This window comes from Miscanthus floridulus, chromosome 8 (assembly GCF_019320115.1).
Source record: "Miscanthus floridulus cultivar M001 chromosome 8, ASM1932011v1, whole genome shotgun sequence".
In the NCBI taxonomy this organism is placed as follows: Eukaryota; Viridiplantae; Streptophyta; class Magnoliopsida; order Poales; family Poaceae; genus Miscanthus; species Miscanthus floridulus.
This window is the reverse complement of record NC_089587.1, coordinates 57091057-57114916: the sequence shown is the minus strand read 5'-3', so window position 1 is coordinate 57114916 and position 23860 is coordinate 57091057. Positions and strand designations below refer to the sequence as shown.

Below are 23860 nucleotides of genomic sequence, written 5' to 3'. Positions count from 1 at the left end.
GCTTCTACTTGTAGGCTTGCTGCCTAAGCCCTTTTTCCCCGCACCTTCGGCTTTGCTCCGACGCCGGTGAGCGAGACCGCGAGGCGAGGCGAGCCACCGCGGCGGCGGCGGTTGCGGCGATGGGGTCCATGACGATCGGCGCCAAGTACAAGACCACGATCAAGGACCCCGGCACCGCGGGCATCCTCCGCATGGTGCGTGCCACCCTCCCCTCCCCCTTCTCTCCCACTCCGCGCGGCTCTATCTCCCCTCCCTCTCCTCCCGGCGCGCGCACGCGGTTCGCTAGGCTCCGGGGTGTGCCGCTGTTGCTGGCGAGGGTTTTGGTCGGCGGCTTCTGGGGCGCGCGGCAAATTGAATCGAGGGCCTGGTGGAGACTAGCCGCTGATTGGATCGGTGGAGGTGGAGGCGCGCGCGGGTTTGTGCTCATCAGCGGTAGCAAATCCTAGCCATGGGGCAGGGGTAGCTTTGTTGGTTGCCCTCCTCATCCTGGAGGTTCGGATGCGGAGGGGTGAGCCAAGCTAATTTCAGCATTTTCATGTATGGATGGTCACCATTTAGTTTGCTGTTCGATTTTAGTACCATTTGCATTAGCGTCTGGCTTCGTTTCCTTGCTCAGCAATACACTGTTGGGTCCAATTATGATCGGTTCGTTGTCCTTCTAATTACAGAACGATGATAGGTTCACCTTCTCCCCTAATGATCCACGGTCGGCAATGAAGTTCAATGTTGATTTCCGAACCATCAAAGGTATGCACTTACTTTTGTCCATGGAAGTTCTGTTGTTATGCTGGTGATTTGGCATACAAACTTGTTAAGTACTTAAGTATACCTAATTAACTGTGGAACTTATCTTCACGTACCTATAACATATCTACTGCAGGGTCATTTTAAACTATTTAACCTTAAATAATGATCACTAACCTTGATTGCTTCTGCTGGGTTTCAACTCTAGCCTACCCCAACTTGTTTGGGACTTAAAGGCTTTGTTGTTGTTGTTGTTGTTGTTGTTGTATAGAGTTTCCTGCATACCGAAACAGTTTGATTTGTTGCCTGTGATCCAGGTCACAAGTTCAACAAAGTAGAGGGTAACAAAGCAGCATTATTGAACCTTTCAAAAGAAGACAAGGTTTGAGCGATTTATAGCATTTTCTCTGCCTTATTTCTAGTTGTTTTCAAGGTTAATATGAGATGCATATATATTTTTCTCAGGCTGGAGGCTACATATTTGAGTTTGACAATGTTGGTAACCGCGACCTGTGTCGAGACTTTGTAGGTAATGCTCATTTTGTAGCTAGTGGATGCCAACTTAACAGATAATATTTTCTTTGGAAGATATCTAATGTAGGCATGAAATGAAAGTAAGGTGAAGTACTTAGCTGTTTCTCGCATAAACTTTTCTCCTGTGCCAGTTACTTGCAATATAAGAATTGGACTAGATACCTCATTCCAGCCAGACCGCATTTGGCTTGCTACATAGGATAAGATAGATCACTATAACATAACAGTGACTATTTTATAAGGAATATAATAAAATTCTGGATTAAGGGTTATTTGCTGTTCCAAGTTCGATATGACACTGACTCACATGAAAGCTACCATATTGAGTTTCGTGCATCTATTACCCAATAAGATGCATCCATAACTTAATACATCCTCTTCGCAGCTAGGGTTTTAGGCAAACATCAAGGGATAGTGCCTCCTAGACCAACTGTGACTCCTGAAAACTCAGTTGCTTCTGCTGCTCTGGAACAACTCAGTGCTGCTGAAGTGGAGAGACGGGTGAAACTGTTGCGAGAAGACAGGTGATGTGATTATTTGATATATCCAGACTATTTCTTTTGGTCACAGAAGTATGTTCTGATGATAGTTCACTATTATGGGCACAAATTTAATCTGCTAGAATTGTTGAGCTCATTTACATTCTTTGAGATTTCAGATGTTTGGTTGATTAGTGTTCTTTAAGATTTTCTTTTTGTAAAACAAAGATTTGGTTTTCCCTATGCTCTTGTAGATAAAGAAAGTTTTAGAGCGTCACCTTTTACCAGTCTCTATTATTCATTTTGGTGAGCTTTGTTGCAAATGGTGCCATATCAGAAAGCTGGCTGTGGTAGTATGGATGCCATAGTGGAAATGACTTGTATAGTGTTCAATGTTCAAAAAGGCGACATTAGGCGTCCGCCTAGGCGTGACTAGGCACTAGGTGAGGGGGTCCCGCCTGGCCTAGGGGGTAGGCGGACCCCTAGGCGGCGCCAGCTCGTCGGCGGCGCCGGTGAGGGAGGAGGAGCGCCTGGCGGAGGTCGCCGGTGACAGAGGAGGAGCTTCGGACGCGTGCGGGCGGCGGCGGCAGGCGCGTGCGGGCACGTGCTGCGGAAGGGAGGAGGCTGGCCGCGGTGGAGAAAGAAGCAGAGCCGGGCGGCGACGGAGAAGGGCGGAGTCGGGCGTTTGTGGTGTGCGGAGGGTGTGTGCGGCTGGAAGGAGACGCGGATGGATAAGGATAAGCTGGTTCATGCGGATGGAAGTGGCTTTTTCTTTTCTTTCTTTTTTTTATAAGAAAAGGATGGAAGGGGCTGGGAGGAGTATGGATAATAAGATGGGCTGGGCTCTTTTGATGGGCCTTTCTTCCAACTTTAGGTCCACATGTCTCATATTTCTTCTTTTATTTAAGATAATCTAAGGTAATATATGTATGTGTATTAATTAAAGTTAAAACATTAAAACGCCTTAGGCTCGCTTAGGCCCGCCTAGGCTCTAGGATATGGGTCATCGCCTAGAAATCGACTAGCGCCTTTTTGAACATTGATAGTGTTACACCTAAAGGATTAAAACGAAGCACAAAGTTTTTCTTCTATCTGCTCTTCTCATATAATTCTGATGGTGTTTCTGTTTTGTTTTTTAATTATACCATTGATTTTATCATTTTAATCTCTTTGACCACTGTTATTAATTGTTCCCGTTCTGGAACATGCTACATGTATGGATTTTGAAAGTCCATAGATTTGTTAGAGAAAACATGGCAAAAAAAAAACTGCAAATTATCATACGCAACAAAAGGCAAAATGTTCTTATGTTTCTCAGTTTTGTTGATTAACATTTCCCTTTACAGCGAATTGCAGAAATTACATAAGAAGTTTGTTCTTGGAAATATTTTGCAAGAATCTGAATTTTGGGCAACAAGAAAGGTAAAACTCACTTATCCTGTATATTGTTACTTGATTAGTAATTTTTAGCTGTACACTTTATGTTTCTTCACTTGATCCATTATTTCCTTATGATCTTTGCAGAATTTACTTGATGATGAAGCAAATAAAAGATCAAAACAAAGGCCAGGTTTCAAGAATGCACTAGTAGATATTAAACCAACAACTGATGGTCGGGTATGTCACTGAAATACTATTGTTGTAGCTGTAGACCATAATTCTGTACCAGAGTATTGATAAGTTATGTTATTTCTTATGTTCTATTCTAAGACACTGAATTTGCTGATGGCTGATGGTAATTAACTTTATTTTATTATTTCTATGTTGAGAATTTCAGACAAACAAAGTTACTTTCCAGATCACACCTGAGATGATACATCAGGTCCGCCTTTCCACTCTGCTTCTTTATCATGAACTAATACCTATATGCTGCTTGGTAACATCAATTTTTCTATTTGCTCAATTGTTATAATTGCAAAATTTCTATGCTTTTTTTCTCGAACACGCAGGAGAGCTGCGTATCAATATATTAAGAAGAAAAAAGGGTAAAGCACCCAGGTAGTACACTGGTTTTTTTTTTTTTGAAAGGAGAGAAAACCAGACAAAAAAACTCCAACAAATACACACACGCTAGATCACCTATTACATCCAGGAACTACCCATGACCAGGAAAAAAAAGATCAACTAGGAGGCTGCAGGGCGAGGAGTTGAGAAATGCCTCGAGCCCCAGCCATATCCCACATGTATAGATCAACCCTGATAGAACGGAGCAACCCATACAGCTCAGGTTGCTGTCCATCAAACACACAGCGGTTCCTGTGATTCCAGATGGCCCGGTGGCCTCTCTTGACCAAGGGGCGGAAGTCGAGGATCCGATTGATGGCGCTAACTCTGCTGCGCCCGAGGCGACGCAGGCGGCGGCTTCACAGCCCGTGGAGCCCGAGGCGACGCGGGCGCCTTCAAGTCTCTCGCCTGCCTCGTCCCTGCCGGTGGCCATTGATGATCTGGCGGCACTGGTCATTTTGCCCGGATTGGCGAACGAAGATTTGATCCCTCAGACGCCGGGATTTCCGTTCTGGTTGTCGGAGGCTAGTCCTGCCTCGTCGGTTCGGCTGGATGAAAATCTCAGCAACGACACATGGTGGGCTAAGGATGGCAATACGGCCCAGTCTCCAGGGGACCGGCCTGCCGGCCCACTGCTATCAGGCCCACATTCCTCGAGGGGTCCTGACCAGCCGGGCCTGACGTCTCAGGTCATCAGTGGAGCGGGGCTCCTTGCTTCTCCATCTCTGGATGAAGCTCCAACCCAGGCTCCGGTGCTGGCGGCAATGAGCTCTTCGCCGGATCTTACCGCTGCTGACTCAACGCCTACAGATGCCCTGGGCGTCTTGGCGGGCAGGGGGGTCACTTCTCCTGTGAAGACCTATTCCAGAAGGCGGCGACGTATGGCTGGGGGGGGACGGCGTGGCCGCGGCTCCGCTTCCAGAACCTCTCCTGGCAAGCGTGGAAGCCTTGGCCGGGCCGGCGGGCGTTGATGTGCTGGCCGTGACTCCGCACCGGACCTCTGCCCTTGGTCCTGGGTGTGTTGAGGTCATGGCTGAAACTCCGCCTGCTGCCACACGCAGGTCTCCCAGCGGCAAGGCCATCCTTGAGTCTCCGTCGAGGCGCAGATCAAGGTTCATGAAGAAAATCTCTAAACGGATTGAAAAAATCCTTCCTACTCCGCGCGCCCCGAAGCCAAGAGCCCGGTCTCACACGTCTGCTGCCCCACCACGAAGAAGTAGAAGAATTGCGGGTGTTGGGCCAGAGTCACCATCCGGAGCTGTTCCCACCAGGTACAGGAAAAGAGTTATGACAGTCCTGAACGTCGTCAATGAAAATGATGGTATTCATCAAGATGTTCTGGATGCTTATGGCAAGTTGTTCGGTCAACCTCTCCCAGAATCTCATGTTCAGGCCTTAGCGGCTCTTTTTGGTTGGGCAACCCCGGATGTGGGGGAAGTAGAGAGCGTTCCTGATAGTGGGCAGGCTGTGTTGCCAGTTGTTATCTGATTTTGTTCTCTCTCGTCTGGTCGATTTCCCTTCTTCATAACATAATGAATCCTTCAAACATCCTCTGCTGGAATGTTCGCGGCCTCAATTCGAGGGCTCGCCAAGATGCAGTGCGTACGCTAGTGAATTCCTGACGTGTTGACTTTGTTTGCTTACAAGAGACAAAAATGCCGGTAATTTCTCAAGGCGTCATTCTTTCAATGTTGGGCTCGGTTTTTTCTCATTGGGTCGTTTTGCCGGCTGTTGGTGCAAGTGGAGGAATCCTTCTGGCATGGAGGCAGGATCTAGGCCCGGCCACTGCCAGTCGAGTTGATGAACACAGTATTTCTGTGCAGTTCTCCCCTGCTAGCCTGCAACCTTGGTGGCTTACTTGTGTATATGGGCCTCAAGGTGATGAGAGGAAAATACTCTTTTTACAAGAATTAAGAAATGTGAGATCTGCTTGTCAAGGACCCTGGTCTGTTCTTGGGGATTTTAATCTCATCACAAATGCTGAAGACAAAAACAATGGGATTCTTAATAGAGCAATGATGGGCAGATTTCGCCGTCTAATCAATGAATTGGAGTTAAAAGAGCTGCCCTTGCAAGGTCGAAAATTTACATGGTCAAATCAGCAAGAATCCCCTACGCTTGTCAAGCTAGATAGAGTGTTTTGTTCCTCAGAGTGGGAAAACCTGTTTCCAAACTGTCTTCTGCAGAGCGGCGCCTCCGATGGCTCTGATCATTGCCCCCTCCTTCTGGGTTTGCATGATGTTCAACCTCGCAAGGCAAGATTTCATTTCGAATCCTTCTGGTGCAAACTTGAGGGGTTTCAGGATGCAGTGGAGACTGCTTGGACTTCAGTGGACGCCTCCTGCTGCCCATTCGACACCCTGGCAAGAAAATTCAGAGCTACTGTCAGAAGATTACAAAGTTAGAGCCAGAAAAAAGTGGGGCATGTCAACACTCAATTGGGGCTGGCCAGAGAGATTTTGCACCAGCTTGAAATTGCTCAAGACCATCGAGCCCTCTCTGGCCTGGAGCTCTGGTTGCGTAACAAACTCAAGCTGCACTCTCTGGCACTCTCGTCACTGCAGCGCACCATTGCGCGCTGCCGATCTCGCATCTCATGGCTCTGTGAGGGCGATGCCAACACAGCCATGTTTCACTCCCATGCTAGGCATCGGATGAGGAAAAATTTCATATACAAGCTCACAACTGATGACGGTTTGGTTCTCACAAAACATGAGGAGAAGGAGCAGAATATCTTCAATTTCTATAGTACTCTCTTGGGTCAAAATTTCTATGCTATGCTGTAAAATGAAAATTATGTCATTTTGTGAGTTATGGAGTTTCTGAACATTTTTGTTAGTAAAAGGCTTTCAAAGATTTTTTTTAATCTGTATATGAATGTGTAGCAAGTCCTATAACTTCTCTGTTTCCTTAGTAGCTTTCATGCATGATGCCGTGATCCTTTATTAAGGGGGTGTTTGGCAGGGCTCCTCCTTTTTACACTGAAAAATGGCTCCAAACGGTTCCTCCTACTAAAGCTTTTGGTAGGGCTCCTCCGAAGGAGCCGGAGCCGGGGAGGAGCCCTACCAAACAGGGCCTAAGCAATTTTTATATCTTGAAAATATAATTTCCATTGTGTGCATGTGAGTTTGATGCGATCAAAGGTAATTATTGAGCAGGAACACTGAAAATTATGCTTCCACCCCAGCCAGTCAGGTTAGGATTAGTCCATAGCTGCAAAGTCCATCTTCCTTGCTTTGAATCCTACCTGCTCTGGGTCCTGTTTCCCCAAGAATACTCCATTATACCTGAGGCATATATTATTCACGGAAGCAAGTGCTGGATTCTATGATTGTATATCTGAATTTTGCAATGAATTGATATGTAAAGTCTTGAAGATACACTTCTTCCAACTTGTTAACGCCATATATCCTTTCATTTTCCAGATTTTTGCAGAAAAGCCTGCTGTCCGTAGAGCATATTTAGATTTTGTTCCAAAAAAGGTATGACCTATTTATATTATCAATATCTTAAAATGAACTGTAGAAAATTCAGGCATAAAATTTTCCTAGTGTTATTACTGATTCTGTATGAGTTGATGCTGATTTCTCATTATGCTCTATATATTCTGCTGTATTCTGTCATAATCTTCTCATTTTATTATATTTTCTGAGGATAGATGTCAGAAACCCGATTTTGGGAAAAATACTGTAGAGCTGAGTATCTAGTTAGAACAAAAAACACTGCAGCAGCAACAGCTGAGGCTGCTGGAGATGAGGAATTGGCTATCTTCCTGAAGAATGATGATATACTGGCCAAGGAGTCAAAGATGAAGGTTTAGTTTTAGCAATGATTGCTGTTGTAATTCATTTTCTGTTACCATGTGTTGGTGCCATTTCTTTCAAGTGACTCGATTGTTGGTTGTAGATAAAACGAGTCGATCCAACATTAGACATGGAGGCAGACACTGGAGATGATTACATTCATCTTCCGGTATGATTTTTTTCTACTATTATCTTCTTATATTTTTAAGACAAATGCGGTCTCTAGACTTTCTCATATTGAGCATATTTGCTTCCTGTTTACAATGAAGTGCTATCCTATGTTAAAATTACTGCTCAATCATTATGTGTTTGGACACTCAGGACCATGGGATTCACCGTTATGGTAACAAAGAGATAGTCGATGCTGACAGTGACTTGGCGAGGAGGACGCTGTCTCAGGACCTGAACCGTCATGCAGCTGTTGTTCTTGAAGGGAGATCTCTTGGTAGTTATGGAGCCAATTGAAGAAACTTCGTGATGTCTCTTTTGTTTTCCTTAATACAATTGATTGCTCAAGCATGTTATGATGTTAGCAGGGTGAGATGGTAACCGTTCTCAGTATTTATGACTTTGAGATGGTACCGTTCTCAGGGATTCCAGGGCACATCAGCAACGGAGTGAAATGATTTTAAATTATTTTGTTTGCCACCCATTTGAATAATTTATTGTGGCCATAGCTCTTTCATGATTATACAAGTTGACTAGCCTGGGTTTGGTTTGCAAACTATACCTTTATTGTAGTAATTGTTCTGTGACTTTCTGTTGTGTCTATTCTTTCCCTTTTTCGTTTGATTAGATTCGTTTTTCATGTTGCATTTCTATTTCTTCATTTTCATTCTGCCAATTGTTTAAGCTATCTTTCAATCCATTAAGTGTACTATGTTTTATTTGTCTTGTAGATGTTGAGTCGACTGATGCAAAGACTTCAGCTGAAGCCCTTGTAAGGTCCAAGAAAGGTTAGAGATGGCATCGGAATTCAATTGAATCCTTTTACACAAGTAGTATATTGTGTTCTGATGAATTATTAACTGCAGAACCACCTTCCACTTCTATTGTTGATGATGCTAATCATGAGAGACTAGTGAAGGTGGCTAGAATGACGGAGATAGAGGATCTGCAAGCTCCACGAAGCCTTCCGTATGCACCACTTTGTATAAAGGTAAAGCTTGTGCTCATGGCATAATAGTAGATATATCAACCAAAATAAGAAATACTGTATTAATTTGTCTTCTTTTTTCTTATTAGGATCCTAGAGAATATTTTGATTCCCAGCAAGCAAATGCTCTGAGATCTCTAGGTGGCAGCAATGCCGGAAGAAAAGCTCGTACTTGCAGCTTGAGCACTGAAGAAGCATTCCATCATTTAATGGACCAAATGTCTTCTATTAAAGTTAATAAGCTTAACTGTCCGATTATTCAGTCTGATATGGCTCTTAAGGTAAACAATTTTACTGGACAGTTTGATTCTTTTATTTATTACTTTTTCTTAGTTTACTCAGTGTATTGAGTAATAGCTGATTCGGCACTAAATAAATTGTTGGGTTAGCGGTCAAATCAAGAGGAGTGCGCAGACATAGTTTAGGATAATGACACTTTGAAGACTACAAAGCAACTTGAATCCTTTTATCAGTTCGTCACCAATTATAAGTTTCAAAGGTCAACCAGCACCAGGACTGCAATTATGGTTGTCAGTCTCAGTCCACTAGTCAACTGGGAACAGACAGAAGCCAGTGGTAAAAGGCAGGCTACCATTGGTGTAATCAACATAATTAGTTAACTGTTGGATGTATTGGCGATTAGGATGTATCTAAGGGCCTGTTTGGCAGAGCTCCAACTCCAAGAATTCCCTAGGTCCAGGTATTGTTGGATGTGTGGCCAAACTGAGGGCATTTGATTGAAATGTTGAATCATTTATATTGAACGCCAGATGTTTAAACCACTTGACCTTTTCTTTCAAGCTCTAAATCCTGCATGGGTCTTGGAGCTGGAGCTTTGGAACCCTAAATGTATCACGTAAAGATCATATAAAAAAGAGAGGAAGAAGGAAACACATGTTATTTGGTTTATTAGTATCCCATTCTTAGCAATATGTGTATGTAAAGGTCCATTCGTCATATTTTTGCAACTGTTTGCATGATGTTGTGTTACTGCTACTGTGGCTTCTCTGTTCTTAAGCTATTAAATTGCATGAGCAGGAAATCCTAACTACCTAAATGGTATGGGCCTAGGTTCTTAATGAATTGAACGAAGGGATTTCTCGTTCAAGGAGACTTAACCTCAAGAATCCTCAAGAAGGTCTCCTTGGTCAGCTGCCTCAACATACACGGGATGAGCTTATGGATGTGAGATGCTGTATTCACTACTGGTTTCGTTTTGTATGTATGGATACTCTTGTGTCGATGGAACTTCTGTAAACTATCTATTTTCTCAGCATTGGACGGCTATCCAGGAATTGCTACGGCATTTTTGGTCATCGTATCCAATAACAAGTGCAGTCCTTTATAACAAGGTATATCTCCCCCATCGTTATCAGCACTGTTTTGTAACCCATGGTGTATTCAGTTGGATTTTTTTATCTCGAACACGCAGGAGAGCTGCATATCATTATATTAAGAAGAAAATGTTTAGTTGGAAATTAGTACAAACTTCTTGATTTCATGTTATAAGTGCAAACTTAGCTGATTTATAGGACTAGAGGAAGTGTTTGTACATCCACCATGTTTCTTCTGTTAGATGTTTTCAGCAGCTTGCATTAAAAAAATGCTTTCAGCTGCTTGATGTATTTTGCATGGTGCACTGATTTAGTCAGAGGACCATCACTGAGAAAAATGGAGTGGCACACTGTAATATTGTGTTGTACAGTATGTTATCCAAACTATGAGTTGCCCTAGTTCTGATGGTTTTGTGCCAATGTAGTTATGGTGCTAGTTTCGGAAGGCTAAAGCCAGGAAGACTGTCACAGAGTCTTAAAAACTTAAGATGTCAAGAAGAGAAGCTTTGAGTGCGCCATATCATGCTTGTAGTCTTTTTTGGTATAGCAAAGCTTCACTCTGGACATGCATTTCTTTCTAATGCCATTTGCTTTGATGTTAATTTACTTATTTTGAAGGTTCAAAGAGTTAAAGAAGCTATGACACAGATATATCAAAAGTTGCAGGTAAATATTTGTCAGCACATCTGACACCTGCCCCCCACTCCCCCCTCCCCGTGACCCCGTCCCCTGCTTAGATATGCAGAACCCTCATACCTGTCACCTAAAATGGGTTTATACTCAAATTACCATTGAAGTTCTTTTGTATGTTCTGGAATATGCAGCTTATAAAGGAATCAGCACAGCCTGATGTAAGACATGAAATATCTCGGGTAGTAAAGCCCATGACTCAGGTCTGTAAACATTCCTCTCACTACCATGTACTCCTAACGAAGAGCATTATTTGAATCCCAATCCCACGTTCAAGGTGCATGCTTCATGAATTGTTCTCCCATAGAAATGGTCACAAACTGACCAAACTGATGGTATGTTGTTTGCAGGCCTTGGATGCCGCCTTCAACCACGATTTGGAACAGCAGCAGAAGTCATCCAAGACCGGGAACAGGCACAACGGGTTTTGAGCCAAGGAGATTGGTTTGACCAACACATGAAGCGGGACAGACGGGCAGTGTGCCCGAATGTACAAGAGTTGCTGTAGAATTCTTGAGGCTTCTACGATTTTGATTTTTTTTCTCCTCTCGTATTAATAGCTGCAGGAGGAGCAGGAGCCTGCTATTCGCAGCCCAGAATCTTGATCTGTCATCGATTGTTTGTAATTGAATGGATAGTGAGACTCACAACGCAGGATGCTGCCGACGTATTGTACTTGTACATGGCGGTCATGGCTATTCGAGATAGAATCAAAGCAGTACCATTTTCATTCCTGCGGTTCTTACGTGGCCGCCGGGCAGAATTACATACGTATCCTCTACAGCATTACAAAGCTACCATTATGTGTCACAGTATCGATGGCATCTGTCAGCTGTCACCCACTCGTCTCGTGACATCTGTGGGTAGCGGCTGAGAAAGGAGCGGCGGTGTTGGGGGTGGGGGGGGTGGTGGTGGTGAGGGGTCCAGGGGGTTTTATTGTAGACTTGTGTAGTCGCCGCTTGCTCTGTTCGGTGTGCAGTGGGGGTTGCCGTTTTTGGAGGAGGCAAGATAAGCAGTAGGTCGTCCCTCAGTCCCTTCCAGTCCTTGCCGCTGGGCAGTTGGAGCATGCTTTTCGGCCCCGTTGCTCCTGTGAGCACAGTGAACGAAGGGAAAGGTGGAAATGAAAATAAGCATAAGCAAGTAAGCAACGCAAAGAAGGTGTAAAAAGATATCTATGGTAACAAAAAAAGCACATAAGCAACGTAAAAATGAGGGGTAAAACATGTGAATAATTTTTTTAAACAAAAAAATAAAATTCACGCCCAGCGGGACTTGAACCCACAATCGCCTGATTGGAAGCAGACGCCTTATCCATTAGGCCATGGGCGCTGATCGTTCAATTTCGTCTTAACAGTTGTAACGAAAGCTTTAGCATCGCCTTCCCGCCGGCTGCCGCTCACGCGCGCGCGAGCGGCCGGCCGTGTCCTCCCTCCCACTCCAGCCATGCGAGTATGCGACCAGCCAACGCGTATGCTGGAAACGGCATGCCTGCTGGCGCCTGGCACAACGGACACGGGAGACGCAGCGCGCACGGCAGCACCCGTCTCGTGCAAAAGCAAAGGAAACCCCGTCTCGCATCGCAGCGACCCAGGCCCCGGCCCCCGGCCAGTCAAAAACCACAGCTCGCTTTCGCTTCTCGGCACGCTGCGTGCGACGTCGGACGCCGCGGCTGACGACATCACGCGCGCCCGGCCCTCTGCCTGCTTCTGCTGCGAATGCGAACACAACCACCCCTCCCGGCTCCCGCCTCCCGGGCCCACGCCCACGCCCACGCCCACCTCTCCTCCAGAGTCCAGAGAGCGGAGGGGCGACGTACGGGGACCACGGCCGCGAGCGAAATCGAATGGCATGCCAGGTGCCAGCGACCGACCGTGTGGGGGAGCCAGGAGAGGATTCAGGAGTCGGACGGAGTGGAAGTGGAAGAGGCTGGCCGGTGCTGGCCGCGCTCTACTAGGCCCACATCGCCAGTGAGACACGGGCGAGGGCGAGCGGCCTCTCCGTTCCTGCCCTTTCTCTGCCTGGCTGGCTACAAAGCGGAGCAGAAGAGGCACGAAAACCCTCCCTCCCTCCTCTGTTTCTGACGGAGCAGAGGGCCGGCACGAAAACCCTCTCCTCCGTCACACCGTCCGTCCGTCACATCTCCGCGACCCTGCTTCTTCTCCACCACCACCGCAACCGCGAGAGCCGCCGGGCCGGGCCTAGTGGGAGGAGCCGAGGAGGAGGAGGAGAGCGATCCATCCATCTACCTCTGCTCGCCGGTGAGTGGCTGTTCCTTTTGCTTTCGCCTCTTTTGGTTGGTACGGTGGTTCTGCTCGCTCGGTAGTCTCGTGTTTCATTCGTTTCGATTCGTCCTCATGATTGATGAACGCCACGCCCGCACCTGGAGCGTTTGTTGGACGTGCTGCTGACGGTTCGTCTCGCCACGCCACGCGCGCCTGCACTTCTGCGCTGCTCTGCTCCTGCTCCTGCTCCATGGACGGAACCGCGGCTATACCCGCGCTGTGCTCTTCTTCTTCGTGTTTATTTGCTTCCTCGTTTTGATCCACCATCCATCTATGATCTATCCTCCGCGCGCGTCGCTCAGATCCCTGTGCTCACGCTGGGGGTTTTGGCACTTTGGGGTTTTCTGATTGGCTGCTTAGTTCCTTTGGGGGTTTTGGCACTTTGGTGGTCATATGCTTCGATGATTGGCATTAGAATTTTTCAAACTGCATTCACCACTGCTTTCTCCTAGTAGGTCGAAGCAGATCGGATTTGTAAACTAATTATTGCTCCATGAACAATTAAGTATTGAACTGACTGTTCCATCGCCTTCCCACTCCTGCAGGTGGAGGCTTACACTGCAATTTCACACACAGGCACCGCACCGTTCGTTCATCTCCCTCGCGGAGGTCGAGATCGACCGATGGCACACGATCAGCAGTGGTACGTGCACGAGCTGTACCGCCTTCCCTCCCTCTCTACGTACCTCCTCCCCTCTCTGCGGCTCGAAACTTCTGCAACGAGATGCGGCACGGATGTCTGTTTTACTTGGATCTACAGTGTGCTCTCTTGCATAGTTTCCATTTACGCGTACTAATTATGCTGCTGCCTGTTCGTTCTTTTTTTTTTTTGGGGTGTGTTCTTGCATCTCGACACGATCTTTCCACTTTTTTTATAAAAGAAAACACGATGTTTCAACACAGATCATTTTTCAGTCGATGCATCCGTGGGGAGAACAACAAGGCCGGAGATTATTCCCGGCCCAGCACCAAGCCCGCCTGTAATGGGCCTCGAACCACTTCCTTCCTTCCTAGCACACCCCACACGGTCCGGGGCTCCGGGCTCCCATTTGTCTGCACCCACTTCGTCGCTGCCGCCGGCTCCGGCGGCCGCAGCGACTTGACGTCGACCTCGTCCGGTCGCTTCTACGCTCCGTCTTGGGGTTGGGGGTGGTCGCTGACCCGGTCGACCCCCACCCATGTCTCGTCCCGTGGCGTCGATGTCGGTTTCCGTGCGCGCGCTGGGGGCGGGGGACCGCCGGGGAACCCCTAACCCTCGGCGTGGCTGGCTGGCTGGCTGCTTTTACCACCAGCGCAAGTTGTTCGCGAAATTGCCTCACTAGGGTGCTGCCTGTCATCGAGGTCGAGGTACATTGTGCTTTGTGTGCCGGGCCTGGGCTTGGGGTGTGATTGGCGGTGGCTGGTGCCTTTTGGGATTGTTGGACAGCTTATAATTTTCTTAGACACCAGTTCTTTCTTATTTGTTGTTCTTGAATCTTTTTTTATATCAGAAAAGCATCTACATTAAACATCACTCACAGGCAAATCGCCTTTTACAAGGTCCATTACATATGAAGGTACTTGGCTCATTAACATATCTGAGCCAGACTCAACACATAAGCTCCGTGGAGAGCTAAACAATCTGCCACCTTATTACAATTTCTATTACATAACGAGTTCATGAATCTTGTCAGAACAATATGCTGTTGCAATGGATATTTCTGTTTTTCTTAGGTCTGCATTGGATATTTCTGTTTTTCTTATGTCTGCCCAGCTTATTTTGTTGTTCTTGAATCAAGTGAATAATGTTCTGACCTGGATGGATATTTCTGTTTTTTCTTAGGTCTGCAATGGACTGCAGCTCTGATGAGTCATCAGAGCTAAGTGAGACTGATATTGATGACTATGCTGAGAAGTCATACGTGGACCTCAAGTCTGGCAAGTTTGTGGCAAGGATGGGTAGTGACAGGTTCAGGTGCCCATTCTGTCCAGGGAAGAAGAAGCAGGACTACCGTTACAACGAGCTGCTTCAGCACGCTGTTGGGGTGGGCGCATCCAACCGTGCTGCAAAGGTGAAGGCAAACCACCAGGCCCTGGCGAAACTTCTCAAAGAGGACCATGCTGATGCGGCAGCCACATTGCCACCACGGCAGGCTATTGCGCTTAGTAACCCTCCAAAGCCAGTGCAAGATCTGGAAGTGTTTGTTTGGCCCTGGATGGGCATCCTCACAAATGTTCCAGCCGAACAAACCCAGGGGGGTGGAGGCATACTGATGAAGCAGCTAGCTGATTTCAGACCCGTGCAAGTTACTGCTGTGTATGGTGACAATGGGTATACTGGTTACGTCATTGTTCTTTTCACCAAGGATTGGATTGGGTTCAAGAATGCCTTAGCATTCCATAACTATTTCAAGTCACAGCGCTTGGGTAAACTGGAATGGAAGGAAACAAAGCAACATGTAAAATATGTGTTTGGATGGCTGGCAAAAGAAGAGGATTACAAATCAGGTGACCCAGTTGGTAGGTTCTTGTCAGCAAATGGTGACCTCAAGACAGTGTCTGAATTGGAACAAGAGATGTCCAGCAAGACTGACAATCTCATAGCTAATTTGACTCAACAGATCACCGCTAAAAGCAAGTATCTGCAGGAACTAGAGTGCAGGTGTAATCAAATGAATCTCTCCCTTCAGAAAGTTATGGAAGAAAGTGATTTGCTGCACAAACGTTATAATGAAGGTACACTCATTGAATTCCAGTTGTGAAATATTCTCCTGTCAGAACTTTATGGATGTTATGCTCATTTATATTGCCTAAAATGATTGTGCCTATTGTATTTTTATTTATCCTTTTCACAGAAATGAGGAATATGCAGTCTGCTGCCCGTGAGCATACACAGAGAGTTTTTCAGGAGACTGAAAAACTGAGAAAACAGTTGGCTGAGAAAGAGAGTAGCATCGAAAGGAGGTCCAAGGAACTAAATGAACAAGTTGCTCAAACTGACATGGATAGAAGAAAACTGGAGGAAGAGAGGAAAAAGGTATTGGTGCATCCTCATTTCTATTGGTGCTACTGTTTATTTTAGAGAAAATTCCCTATCCGCCATTGAAAATAGTTGTTGTTCCTTCTCTGCCATCATAAAGTTAAAATTTCCTTACCAGCCATCAAATTAAACTTTTTATCCCTTCATGACACTGCCGTCAAGTGAACCTGCTAACAGTGTCAGTGTAGGAAAAGACCAATATACCCTTAAGGTAGCATGCTGCAAATATTTCCATGTTCCCTTTCCTGCCATCATGATATATACAATTTTCAGCAAAATGAATGTTATTGGCATACCAATAATCACACAATAATAATACAAATGGTAATGATATATAAAATACCACATCACTGATTTTATCATATTATATAGCATTCATCACAGACATGGTTGTTCACAAACAGTCTCACATTCATAGTACATAGATAGTGCCCAAATCATTCATACAGATTGGTTTACAGAGACCAAGCAAAAGGAGCATATGCTCACAGTACATCATGTTTGCATCTCTATATTAAATTAGAATAAGGTGATTCGCAGACTAAGCCTCCTTTTACTTCTTGTGGCCATAGAAGGATTAGTAGGCAACACTGTCTTGCTTCTAGTGGACATGGCTGGGCTGTCAAGTTCCACCACTTCCTTTTGAGGTTCTTTGCCTTCCCTCCAGGCCTTTCATTCTTTTGGTTGCTGCTGCAATTTTCTTGCTTTCTTTGGTTGATGCATCATCTTCACCTTGTCCTTGTTTCTGTTCTTGTGAAATTGACCCAGCCATAGGATACTCGATGGAAAGAGCTTCTGGTTGGTTTGAGCCAATTCCAGAACCACACCTGAACATGTATACATATTCATTTCAGTTCAGCAAGTCATGGAGATATTTTTCAGCACGCTAAAAGTCACAAGTACATGTACACAATCAGATTTGATATTTTACCTCAAAGATTTTCCAGAACTTGAGTTGTCAACTTTGCCTTTGCCTTTTTTTGTTAGTTGCAACTTGAGGTGCCTTTTTTTAGTTTTTTTCCTTTCCAGAACTTAAGATGTCAATGTTTTGGCTGTACCAAAATGAAGTGAGTTATAATTTGGATAACAAACTCATGGAAACAAAAGGAATTCAGAGCATTTTTTCCATGCAAACCTTGGTGGGAACCTCATAGAACTTGCTGGTGCTTCTTCATGAAAAGGAACAACACTGGATTCTGTGGATGCTATGGTGGTTCTCCTCTTCTTCTTGGGTGGTCCTCTGCATTGACCAAAAGAAAACATGAATAACTGCATAAACAATTACTGGAAAAGCTAACAAAAGTCTGCAGCTTAGTACCTCACAGACATCATTGCTGCAATGTCAGCTGGGTCACCCTTTTTTGCATTTGTGCCAATGATGCCCATAGTCCTTGCAAATAGGACACTTGTGTTGTCCTTTCTTTCTAGTTGTGTTTCCCCCAGTCTCATTAGAGCCTTTAAACCTTTCTGTCTTCCTCCTACCAGCCGTGCTTTTTAGAAGGGGTGGGTGCATGAAGAATCCATGGCAACCTTTGGGCCATTGGGACTTGTCTGGCTTCGCTGGGATTAGGTGATCATATGCAGCTCTAAATATTTGTACAGAATAATAGGAGTCCACATAGTTCTCAAGTGGTACATTGGTCAACGATGTGATAAAAGCAATAGCATGGACGCGATGGATGCCACAAACCTGCCATTTTCTACAGGTGCAGGCCTACCTTGCAAGTTTACAACACACCTAAAGCCACAACCACTTAGTACAGATACCTCACCAACTTCACTTGAGCACTCCAAGACATCCATGTCTAAGTCCCTGCTCCTTTCATTCAATTTCTTTACGATGTGGAGTAGAATCGAACCTTCCAACTTCATGGCAACTTTTCTCCTTTGGTTCCACTTTACCATAAGCACTTGTCTGATCTTGTCCATTAAGTCGTCCAAGTTCATGGACTTATACCGTTTTATCCAATTGTTGAAGCTCTCTGCTAGATTGTTGGTTACATAGTCAACCTTGCATCTAGATGAAAATTGGCTTCTAGTCCACAACATTTTGCACCAATTCCTAAGATATTCAGTTGCTGCCGATTTCGCTTGCTCCATTGCTGACCAATGCTTCTCAAAGAAGTGTGGGTGCCATGAGTAGGCTCCTGCCGAAAGGTGATCATCAAATACCTTACCTCTGTACTTCTTAAAGTTGGTCACCAAATGGAACATACACTCCCTATGTTCAGCTTCTGGAAACACTTGGCGTGTACTTGTCTACCATCCATTCAACAAAGTCCTTAAAGTTTGTTGTATCTGAGTCTAAAACCTTATCAATCACAAAACTAGAACAATCTTTTCTAGTTTTTTTTGGGATTACCAAAAATTCTGATTTCCAGTAAATAACTAGAATTAGGATCCATCCTGTGAATCAAAGTAATAACAAAAATCATCAACATCTATGGTCTACAACAAAATTTTAACTTTACGATGGTAGAGAAGGAACAACAACTATTTTCAATGGAGGATAGGGAATTCTCTCTATTTTACATGTCTTCTTTATCACTATCACATTTCAGAAAGTTTCTTTATTGATTCATAGTCCTGCCAATAATGAATAATTTATTGATACCTATCTTTTGTACTTATTTCCCTGCAGAATGCTGACCAAAACGATTCCCTCAACATGGCTAGAATTGAGCAACAGAAAGCTGATCAACGGGTGCTACAGCTTCTTGAGAAACATGAGGTATGCACATCCTTCCTTTTTCTTGTTGATGCCATTGAGTTTTCTTTTAGTGTTCATGCACTCCAACTTATTTGGGTTCCAAAACTCAAAACAGAAAGAGAAGGAGGACGCTCTGAACAAAATCCTGCAGTTAGAAAGGCAGGTGGATGAAAAACAAAAGCTGGAGCTAGATATTGAACAACTTAAAGGCAAACTGGAGGTGGTGAAACACATGGAAGGAGAGGGTGTTGATGTGAAGAAACATTCTGAGAAGCTGACAGCAGAACTGAATGAAAGAATTGAAGAGATGGAAGATCTTGAAGCTCTCAACCAAACTCTTGTTGTTAAAGAAAGGATGACCAATGATGAGATTCAAGATGCAAAGAAAGAGTTGATCACGGTAATATCATATTGCAGTATATTTTCAGAAAATCTGCAGAGACATACCTTAGTTAGATATTCTTCCTAATTTTATCATGTTTAGATCCACGCCTTCTTTAGACATGGGTTCCTTCAAATAAGCCTTCCTGTCCTTTTGACTCTGCCTCAGAGAGTTTTTGTGGATATTTTGCAGGGTTTGGCAGATTTATTAGGTCCTCGTAGCAACATTGGAATCAAGAGAATGGGTGAACTGGATGAGAAGCCCTTTGTTCTATCTTGCAAGCAAAGGTATGGAGAAGATGCTGAAATGAAAGCTGCTGAATTTGTCTCCTTGTGGCAAGAGCATCTGAAGGACCCTAATTGGCATCCTTTCAAGATAGTGACCACAGGCTCAACTACAGAGGTATGCCCAATGAAAAGAATGCACATCTTTTATCTTCCTTCAAATTTTCTGGCAATACCTAGCAATGTCAATATTTCGTCTTACTGTCGTTATCTGATTCAATGTAGCTTATTAACTGTTTAAACCTCAAATTAAATGCGTTAATCAGTCAACCCAAGAGGACCTGTTGTCTCGCAGCTTGGCAAATTGGCAACACTAACCTGATGTGTTATGTTTCAGCAAATCATCAATGACAAAGATGAGAAGCTGGTGGGCTTGAAGAAACAGCTTGGCGAGGAGGTGTACAAGGCTGTGACTACTGCATTGCTGGAGATCAATGAGTACAACGCTAGCGGCAGCTACGTGGTATCTGAACTCTGGAACAACAAAGAGAACCGAAAGGCCAGCATAACAGAAGCCATACAGCACGTTCTGAAGCGATGGAAGGCACAGAAGTGCCGAAGATAAGATCCTGCCGCCTCACTGGAACAAGTTAAGGTCTGTATTCTGGTCGCATTCTGCAAACACTCTGTGAGATTATGTCTATTCTGTCTTCTTGTATGGGGTGCTGATCAATTGATTCATCAGTTTGCAGTTTGGGGGTCAGCTGACTATCAGCATCATCAGCAAGTCCAGACACCACTGAAGATGATCTATCTGCGACTGTGTTTTCCTTAGCGGGAGCATGCTTCATTAGTTTCATTTAGCACTTCTCTTTTTTTTGTCGGAAATCAAATAGGGGAGATCAGCATCAGTTGGTACAGTTTTAAAAGTATGGACCCCTTTACATTTTCTGAAGAGCCATGGGAATGGCTGGTGATGTGCCATTTGGCCCCTGCAACATACTTTTGTAGACACTGGCTACGGCTAGCATTTGGCGCTTTTCTTTGTCGAACTAAATCTGATTTTATCTCCATGAAGCAACTTGTGTGATGAATGATGAGCTGATGTCTGATGATGGTGTAGCCCGACAAACTGGTTAGCGACGAAGGTCATGAACCCAGCGGTCTGACCAGTTGATCGACGGAGAAAATAGCGGCGGAGCTTGCTGGAGACATCGTCCTTAGATGAAGTGTAGCCGAGCACACAGCTAGCCCCTAGCTTAGCTGAAAACTAGTAAGAAGGAATAACAATACATTCACCGTAAAGTGAAGTGTACACACTTAGTCCCCGAGCCTGCTGTAAGATAGAGAAACATCTTGTAGCAGGATCAAAGAATTAAGTGTGAATGACGAAGTCCCTGTGCTTAGCACTGGATAGCAAAATTCGATAACCCAAGTAAAACATGGAGAAAACGGAAAGTACTTAGCACTGGGTTGCTGCGATAGATGTACTTATCAAGGCTCTTGACGTGTCGCCCAGGATCAGCACCCTGATCTGGACAGCATGGAGTACCTTGATAGCACATATGACATGTGGCGTCGGCAAAATATAGTGAGCCAAAAGGCAAATCGACAGTCGAGAGCCAGCAAAATCCAATCGCCCGGGGAGTCTCCAACTTAGCTGGCGACGCTTGCACGAAGAATCCGAATATCGAAGAGTCTCCAGCCTAGCAGGCGGGCCCCCAGCATCACTGATGATGAAGGGACGGACAATCCGACCAGTTGGTTGGCGAAGAATCGAGCGCCGAGCAGCCTAAACAACTGGTCGGCGGCGAAGTGACGTCGAGTAGATATGAACGCCAAACAGTCCGACTAACTGATCGGCGACGAAGGCATGAACCTATGGTTCGACCAGTTGATCGGCGGAGAAATCCGAAGGCCAGGTGGTGCAACCATCTACACGATAATCCTGCAATACAAATATGTAGGACGAATAACATAATATATGAACGCAGTGATGAAGAAAGCAGAGCGGAGTTTATCAGGAACGATATATCAGTGAATTTCATATCCTGCAGAGCAGTTTATGTTTATTTAGAGTTTGTTCTTATTTATAAAAAGAATGAAATCCCCGTGCTTAGCACTGGATATTGGAGAAAAATTTGGATAGTGCTTGGCACTATACTGTGGTGAACATTGGAGACCGTGGCAAAATATGGAGACCATGGCGAAATTTGGAGACCATGATGAAATTTGGAGACCATGGCGAAATATGGAGACCGTGACAAAATTTGGAGAACATGGAGAGTGCTTACGACTGAGGCGGCTCGCTTGACGGCTCGGCGGCACGGCGGCTCGACAGCTCGGCGTCTCAGCGGCTCGGCGACTCGAGCAGCTCGGCAGCTCGGCGGCACGGCGGCTCGGTGGCACGGCGGCTCGGCACCTCAGCAGCTCAGGCGGCTCGGAGCCTGGCGGAGTCAATTCACGTGGGGACGCGAAGCCCTTGAGCGTGTCCGACCGAGGCGAGGGCGCAGTCTGATTTGAATGGCGATAGTATACGTCATCTTAAAGATGTTTAGCATGGAGAAATAAGTAATTTAAGAAAAAATATGGAAAACAAAAGGAGAAAGCACAGGGACGCCGCTGCTGTTGACAGTTATCAAGGTAGACAAAGTTATATATTGTCGGTGTTTCGAATAAGCACTGGCGAATAAATTTATAGTTATGCGCGTTAGGCCCGGATGGTGCGCTAATGGACACAAGATTTATACTGGTTTGGGCTTAATGTCCCTACGTCCAGTCTGTTGCTACTCGTGTTATTAGCACCAAAAATAGTTCGTAATAGGGGGTACAAACGGTCAAGAGAGGGACTGGTCCCAAGTCTCTAATGGAAGGGTCGAAAGGATGACAAGAGCTTGTTAGCAGCTTGGCTGTGTGTGATGTGTGTTATGTTCTCAAAAGTCCGTCAAGAGTCGGTCCCTTCGTTGAAGGAAGCACATCCCCTTTTATAGATGAAGGGGACGGCTTTACAAGTGAGAGGGCTAAGGTGCGTACACTACCTAGCCTTGTTGTTCACGTCTACCAAGCCTTGTTGTCCATTCCGGTGGGTGCGAAAGGATGATAAGCGCCTACAATACTGTCGATGCTACTGTAGAATGTCAGGATGGCTACAGAGCACTGTTTCATGCAGGGTATGGTCCCTGGTACAGTAGTTTTGACTTGTGAGCCATGCCTTGCCTTTCTCCGCACGTCTTCTGGTTCCCTCCGAACGGGGAGCCCCCGATCGGATGGCTCCAGTCGACCCTCAGTGCGCCGGTCGGAGAAGAGCAGTGAGCAGGCTTCCCACAAGCCCCGGTCGTGGGGTCGAAGTCACAGGGTCGGAGCAGGAAGCAGTGCTGTGGACAAAGCCTTTTGATCGAAGGGGGCGTCCGGAGGCTGAAGCGAATACTCCGATCTGGTGGACCCAAGGGGCCATGAAGCGGGTGTCGCTCCCTTGGAACCATATCATGGTGATAGCATATCCGTCATTTGTGGAGGACGCGACTCTTTTTCTGGACCATAGTGGTTGTCGTATGTCTATGTCGGGTTCCGTGTCCGAGGGCTGAAGGCGGCGCCCACAACTCTATAGGGCGAAGAGCACGCGCCCACAACACTATTCAGGCTCTGCTACGCCTGGAAGGGTCTAAAGCACCCATCCCGTCGTTCCCTGGCAGTACTTTTCCTGCCGGGGCGCAGGGTATGGTCCTTGAAGCCGCGGTTGACTTGAACGTCTTGTCCTACCCTGTACCTATCATCATGAGGGAACGGGGAGAGGTTGTCAGGCAAGACGAAACCAGTCCTTGGACATTGAGTGAGGTGAGGTTCATCCTCAGACGTTGGGTGAGGTGGAGTCCAGTCCTTATCCTTCGGGCGAGACCGAGCCCGTCCCTCGGGGGTCGGGCGAGGTAGAGTCAATCCCTAAGCTCTCGGGCAAGGCGGAGCTGGCCCTTATCCCTCGGGCGAGACCGAGCCTGGCCCTCGGGGGTCGAGCAAGGCGAAGTCTATCCCTAAGCCCTCGGGTGAGGCGGAGCTGGCCCAAAGACGTCGGGCGAGGCAAAGACTAGCCCTTAGCCCTCGGGTGAGGTAGAGCTGGCCCAAAGGCGTCGGGCGAGGCGGAACCAAACTCCTGTCATTCGGGCAAAAAACATAGCGACGCCCTTGTCCGTCCAGAAGTTTTTAATGTTCGATGGTTATTGGTTCCACCTCCTGGGGTACCCCGGTGTTAGGTCCCCGATAGTAGCCCCCGAGCCTCTGGGCAATTCGGATAGAATCGTCCGGGGGGTGTTTTCAATTTTGTCGGAGTTAATTTGCCAAAGGGTGCGCGCGAGCGCACCCGATGGGTATAGCCCCCGAGCCCTCGGGTGACTCGAGTAGAGTCGCCCGGGGGTAGTATCGGACCCTTCGTGGGTAAGGCTGAAGAACTTGGTTTTTTGTCAACTGGATATTTTTAAGGGAAACATGATATTCCGTTCGCGGGAATT

At 46.0% G+C, this 23860-nt stretch overlaps 2 protein-coding genes and 1 long non-coding RNA gene across 10 annotated transcripts; 2 read left to right on the top strand and 1 right to left on the bottom strand.

Annotated features, from left to right (window-relative positions):
* Positions 1–45: 45 nt before the first annotated feature.
* On the top strand, positions 46–11474 carry LOC136472165 (general transcription and DNA repair factor IIH subunit TFB1-1-like). Of its 3 annotated transcripts, XR_010762280.1 has the most exons (21): positions 46–194; positions 669–747; positions 1062–1126; positions 1210–1273; positions 1664–1802; positions 3104–3179; positions 3282–3374; positions 3535–3579; positions 7187–7243; positions 7420–7575; positions 7668–7733; positions 7886–8009; positions 8464–8520; positions 8599–8723; positions 8810–9001; positions 9792–9905; positions 9995–10072; positions 10480–10595; positions 10673–10720; positions 10879–10947; positions 11095–11115. XR_010762280.1 is itself a non-coding variant. In XM_066469893.1 (20 exons), exons 1-20 carry the CDS (start codon positions 120–122, stop codon positions 11173–11175), a joined length of 1803 nt encoding a protein of 600 aa, XP_066325990.1. In that variant the 5' UTR covers positions 46–119; the 3' UTR covers positions 11176–11474. The 3 variants fall into 3 exon arrangements, 2 of the variants coding, with proteins under 2 accessions (XP_066325990.1, XP_066325991.1); XM_066469893.1 differs by lacking the exon at positions 10480–10595 and having other exon boundaries at positions 11095–11474; XM_066469894.1 differs by lacking the exons at positions 9995–10072; positions 10480–10595; positions 10673–10720; positions 10879–10947; positions 11095–11115 and having other exon boundaries at positions 9759–9901.
* Positions 11475–12392: 918 nt separating this feature from the next.
* On the top strand, positions 12393–20432 carry LOC136472163 (factor of DNA methylation 1-like). 4 transcript variants are annotated; one of them, XM_066469890.1, is made up of 9 exons: positions 12393–13002; positions 13572–13669; positions 14849–15741; positions 15861–16042; positions 18687–18776; positions 18871–19155; positions 19330–19539; positions 19759–20016; positions 20114–20432. In XM_066469890.1, exons 2-8 carry the CDS (start codon positions 13650–13652, stop codon positions 19984–19986), a joined length of 1908 nt encoding a protein of 635 aa, XP_066325987.1. In that variant the 5' UTR covers positions 12393–13002; positions 13572–13649; the 3' UTR covers positions 19987–20016; positions 20114–20432. The 4 variants fall into 4 exon arrangements, with proteins under 4 accessions (XP_066325987.1, XP_066325985.1, XP_066325989.1 ...); XM_066469888.1 differs by having other exon boundaries at positions 12395–13002; positions 20107–20432; XM_066469892.1 differs by lacking the exon at positions 13572–13669 and having other exon boundaries at positions 12395–13002; positions 20107–20432.
* Positions 16442–19337, bottom strand: LOC136472164 (uncharacterized). Of its 3 annotated transcripts, XR_010762278.1 has the most exons (6): positions 19203–19337; positions 18660–18900; positions 17364–18451; positions 17181–17285; positions 16977–17097; positions 16442–16872 (listed from the first exon to the last, which is right to left on the bottom strand). It is a non-coding gene; the product is annotated as an uncharacterized lncRNA (long non-coding RNA). The 3 variants fall into 3 exon arrangements; XR_010762277.1 differs by having other exon boundaries at positions 17364–18900; XR_010762279.1 differs by lacking the exon at positions 18660–18900 and having other exon boundaries at positions 19203–19336.
* Positions 20433–23860: the final 3428 nt, after the last annotated feature.

Excerpts from the sequence above, each read along its gene's own strand:
- LOC136472165 (XM_066469893.1), top strand. The coding sequence starts at position 120 with ATGGGGTCCATGACGATCGGCGCCAAGTACAAGACCACGATCAAGGAC. Across the intron at positions 1,127-1,209 it reads ACCTTTCAAAAGAAGACAAG|GCTGGAGGCTACATATTTGA; the intron begins GTTTGAGCGATT and ends TATTTTTCTCAG. Across the intron at positions 8,724-8,809 it reads ATGCACCACTTTGTATAAAG|GATCCTAGAGAATATTTTGA; the intron begins GTAAAGCTTGTG and ends TTTTCTTATTAG.
- LOC136472163 (XM_066469890.1), top strand. The coding sequence starts at position 13,650 with ATGGCACACGATCAGCAGTG. Across the intron at positions 15,742-15,860 it reads GCACAAACGTTATAATGAAG|AAATGAGGAATATGCAGTCT; the intron begins GTACACTCATTG and ends TCCTTTTCACAG. Across the intron at positions 16,043-18,686 it reads TGGAGGAAGAGAGGAAAAAG|AATGCTGACCAAAACGATTC; the intron begins GTATTGGTGCAT and ends ATTTCCCTGCAG.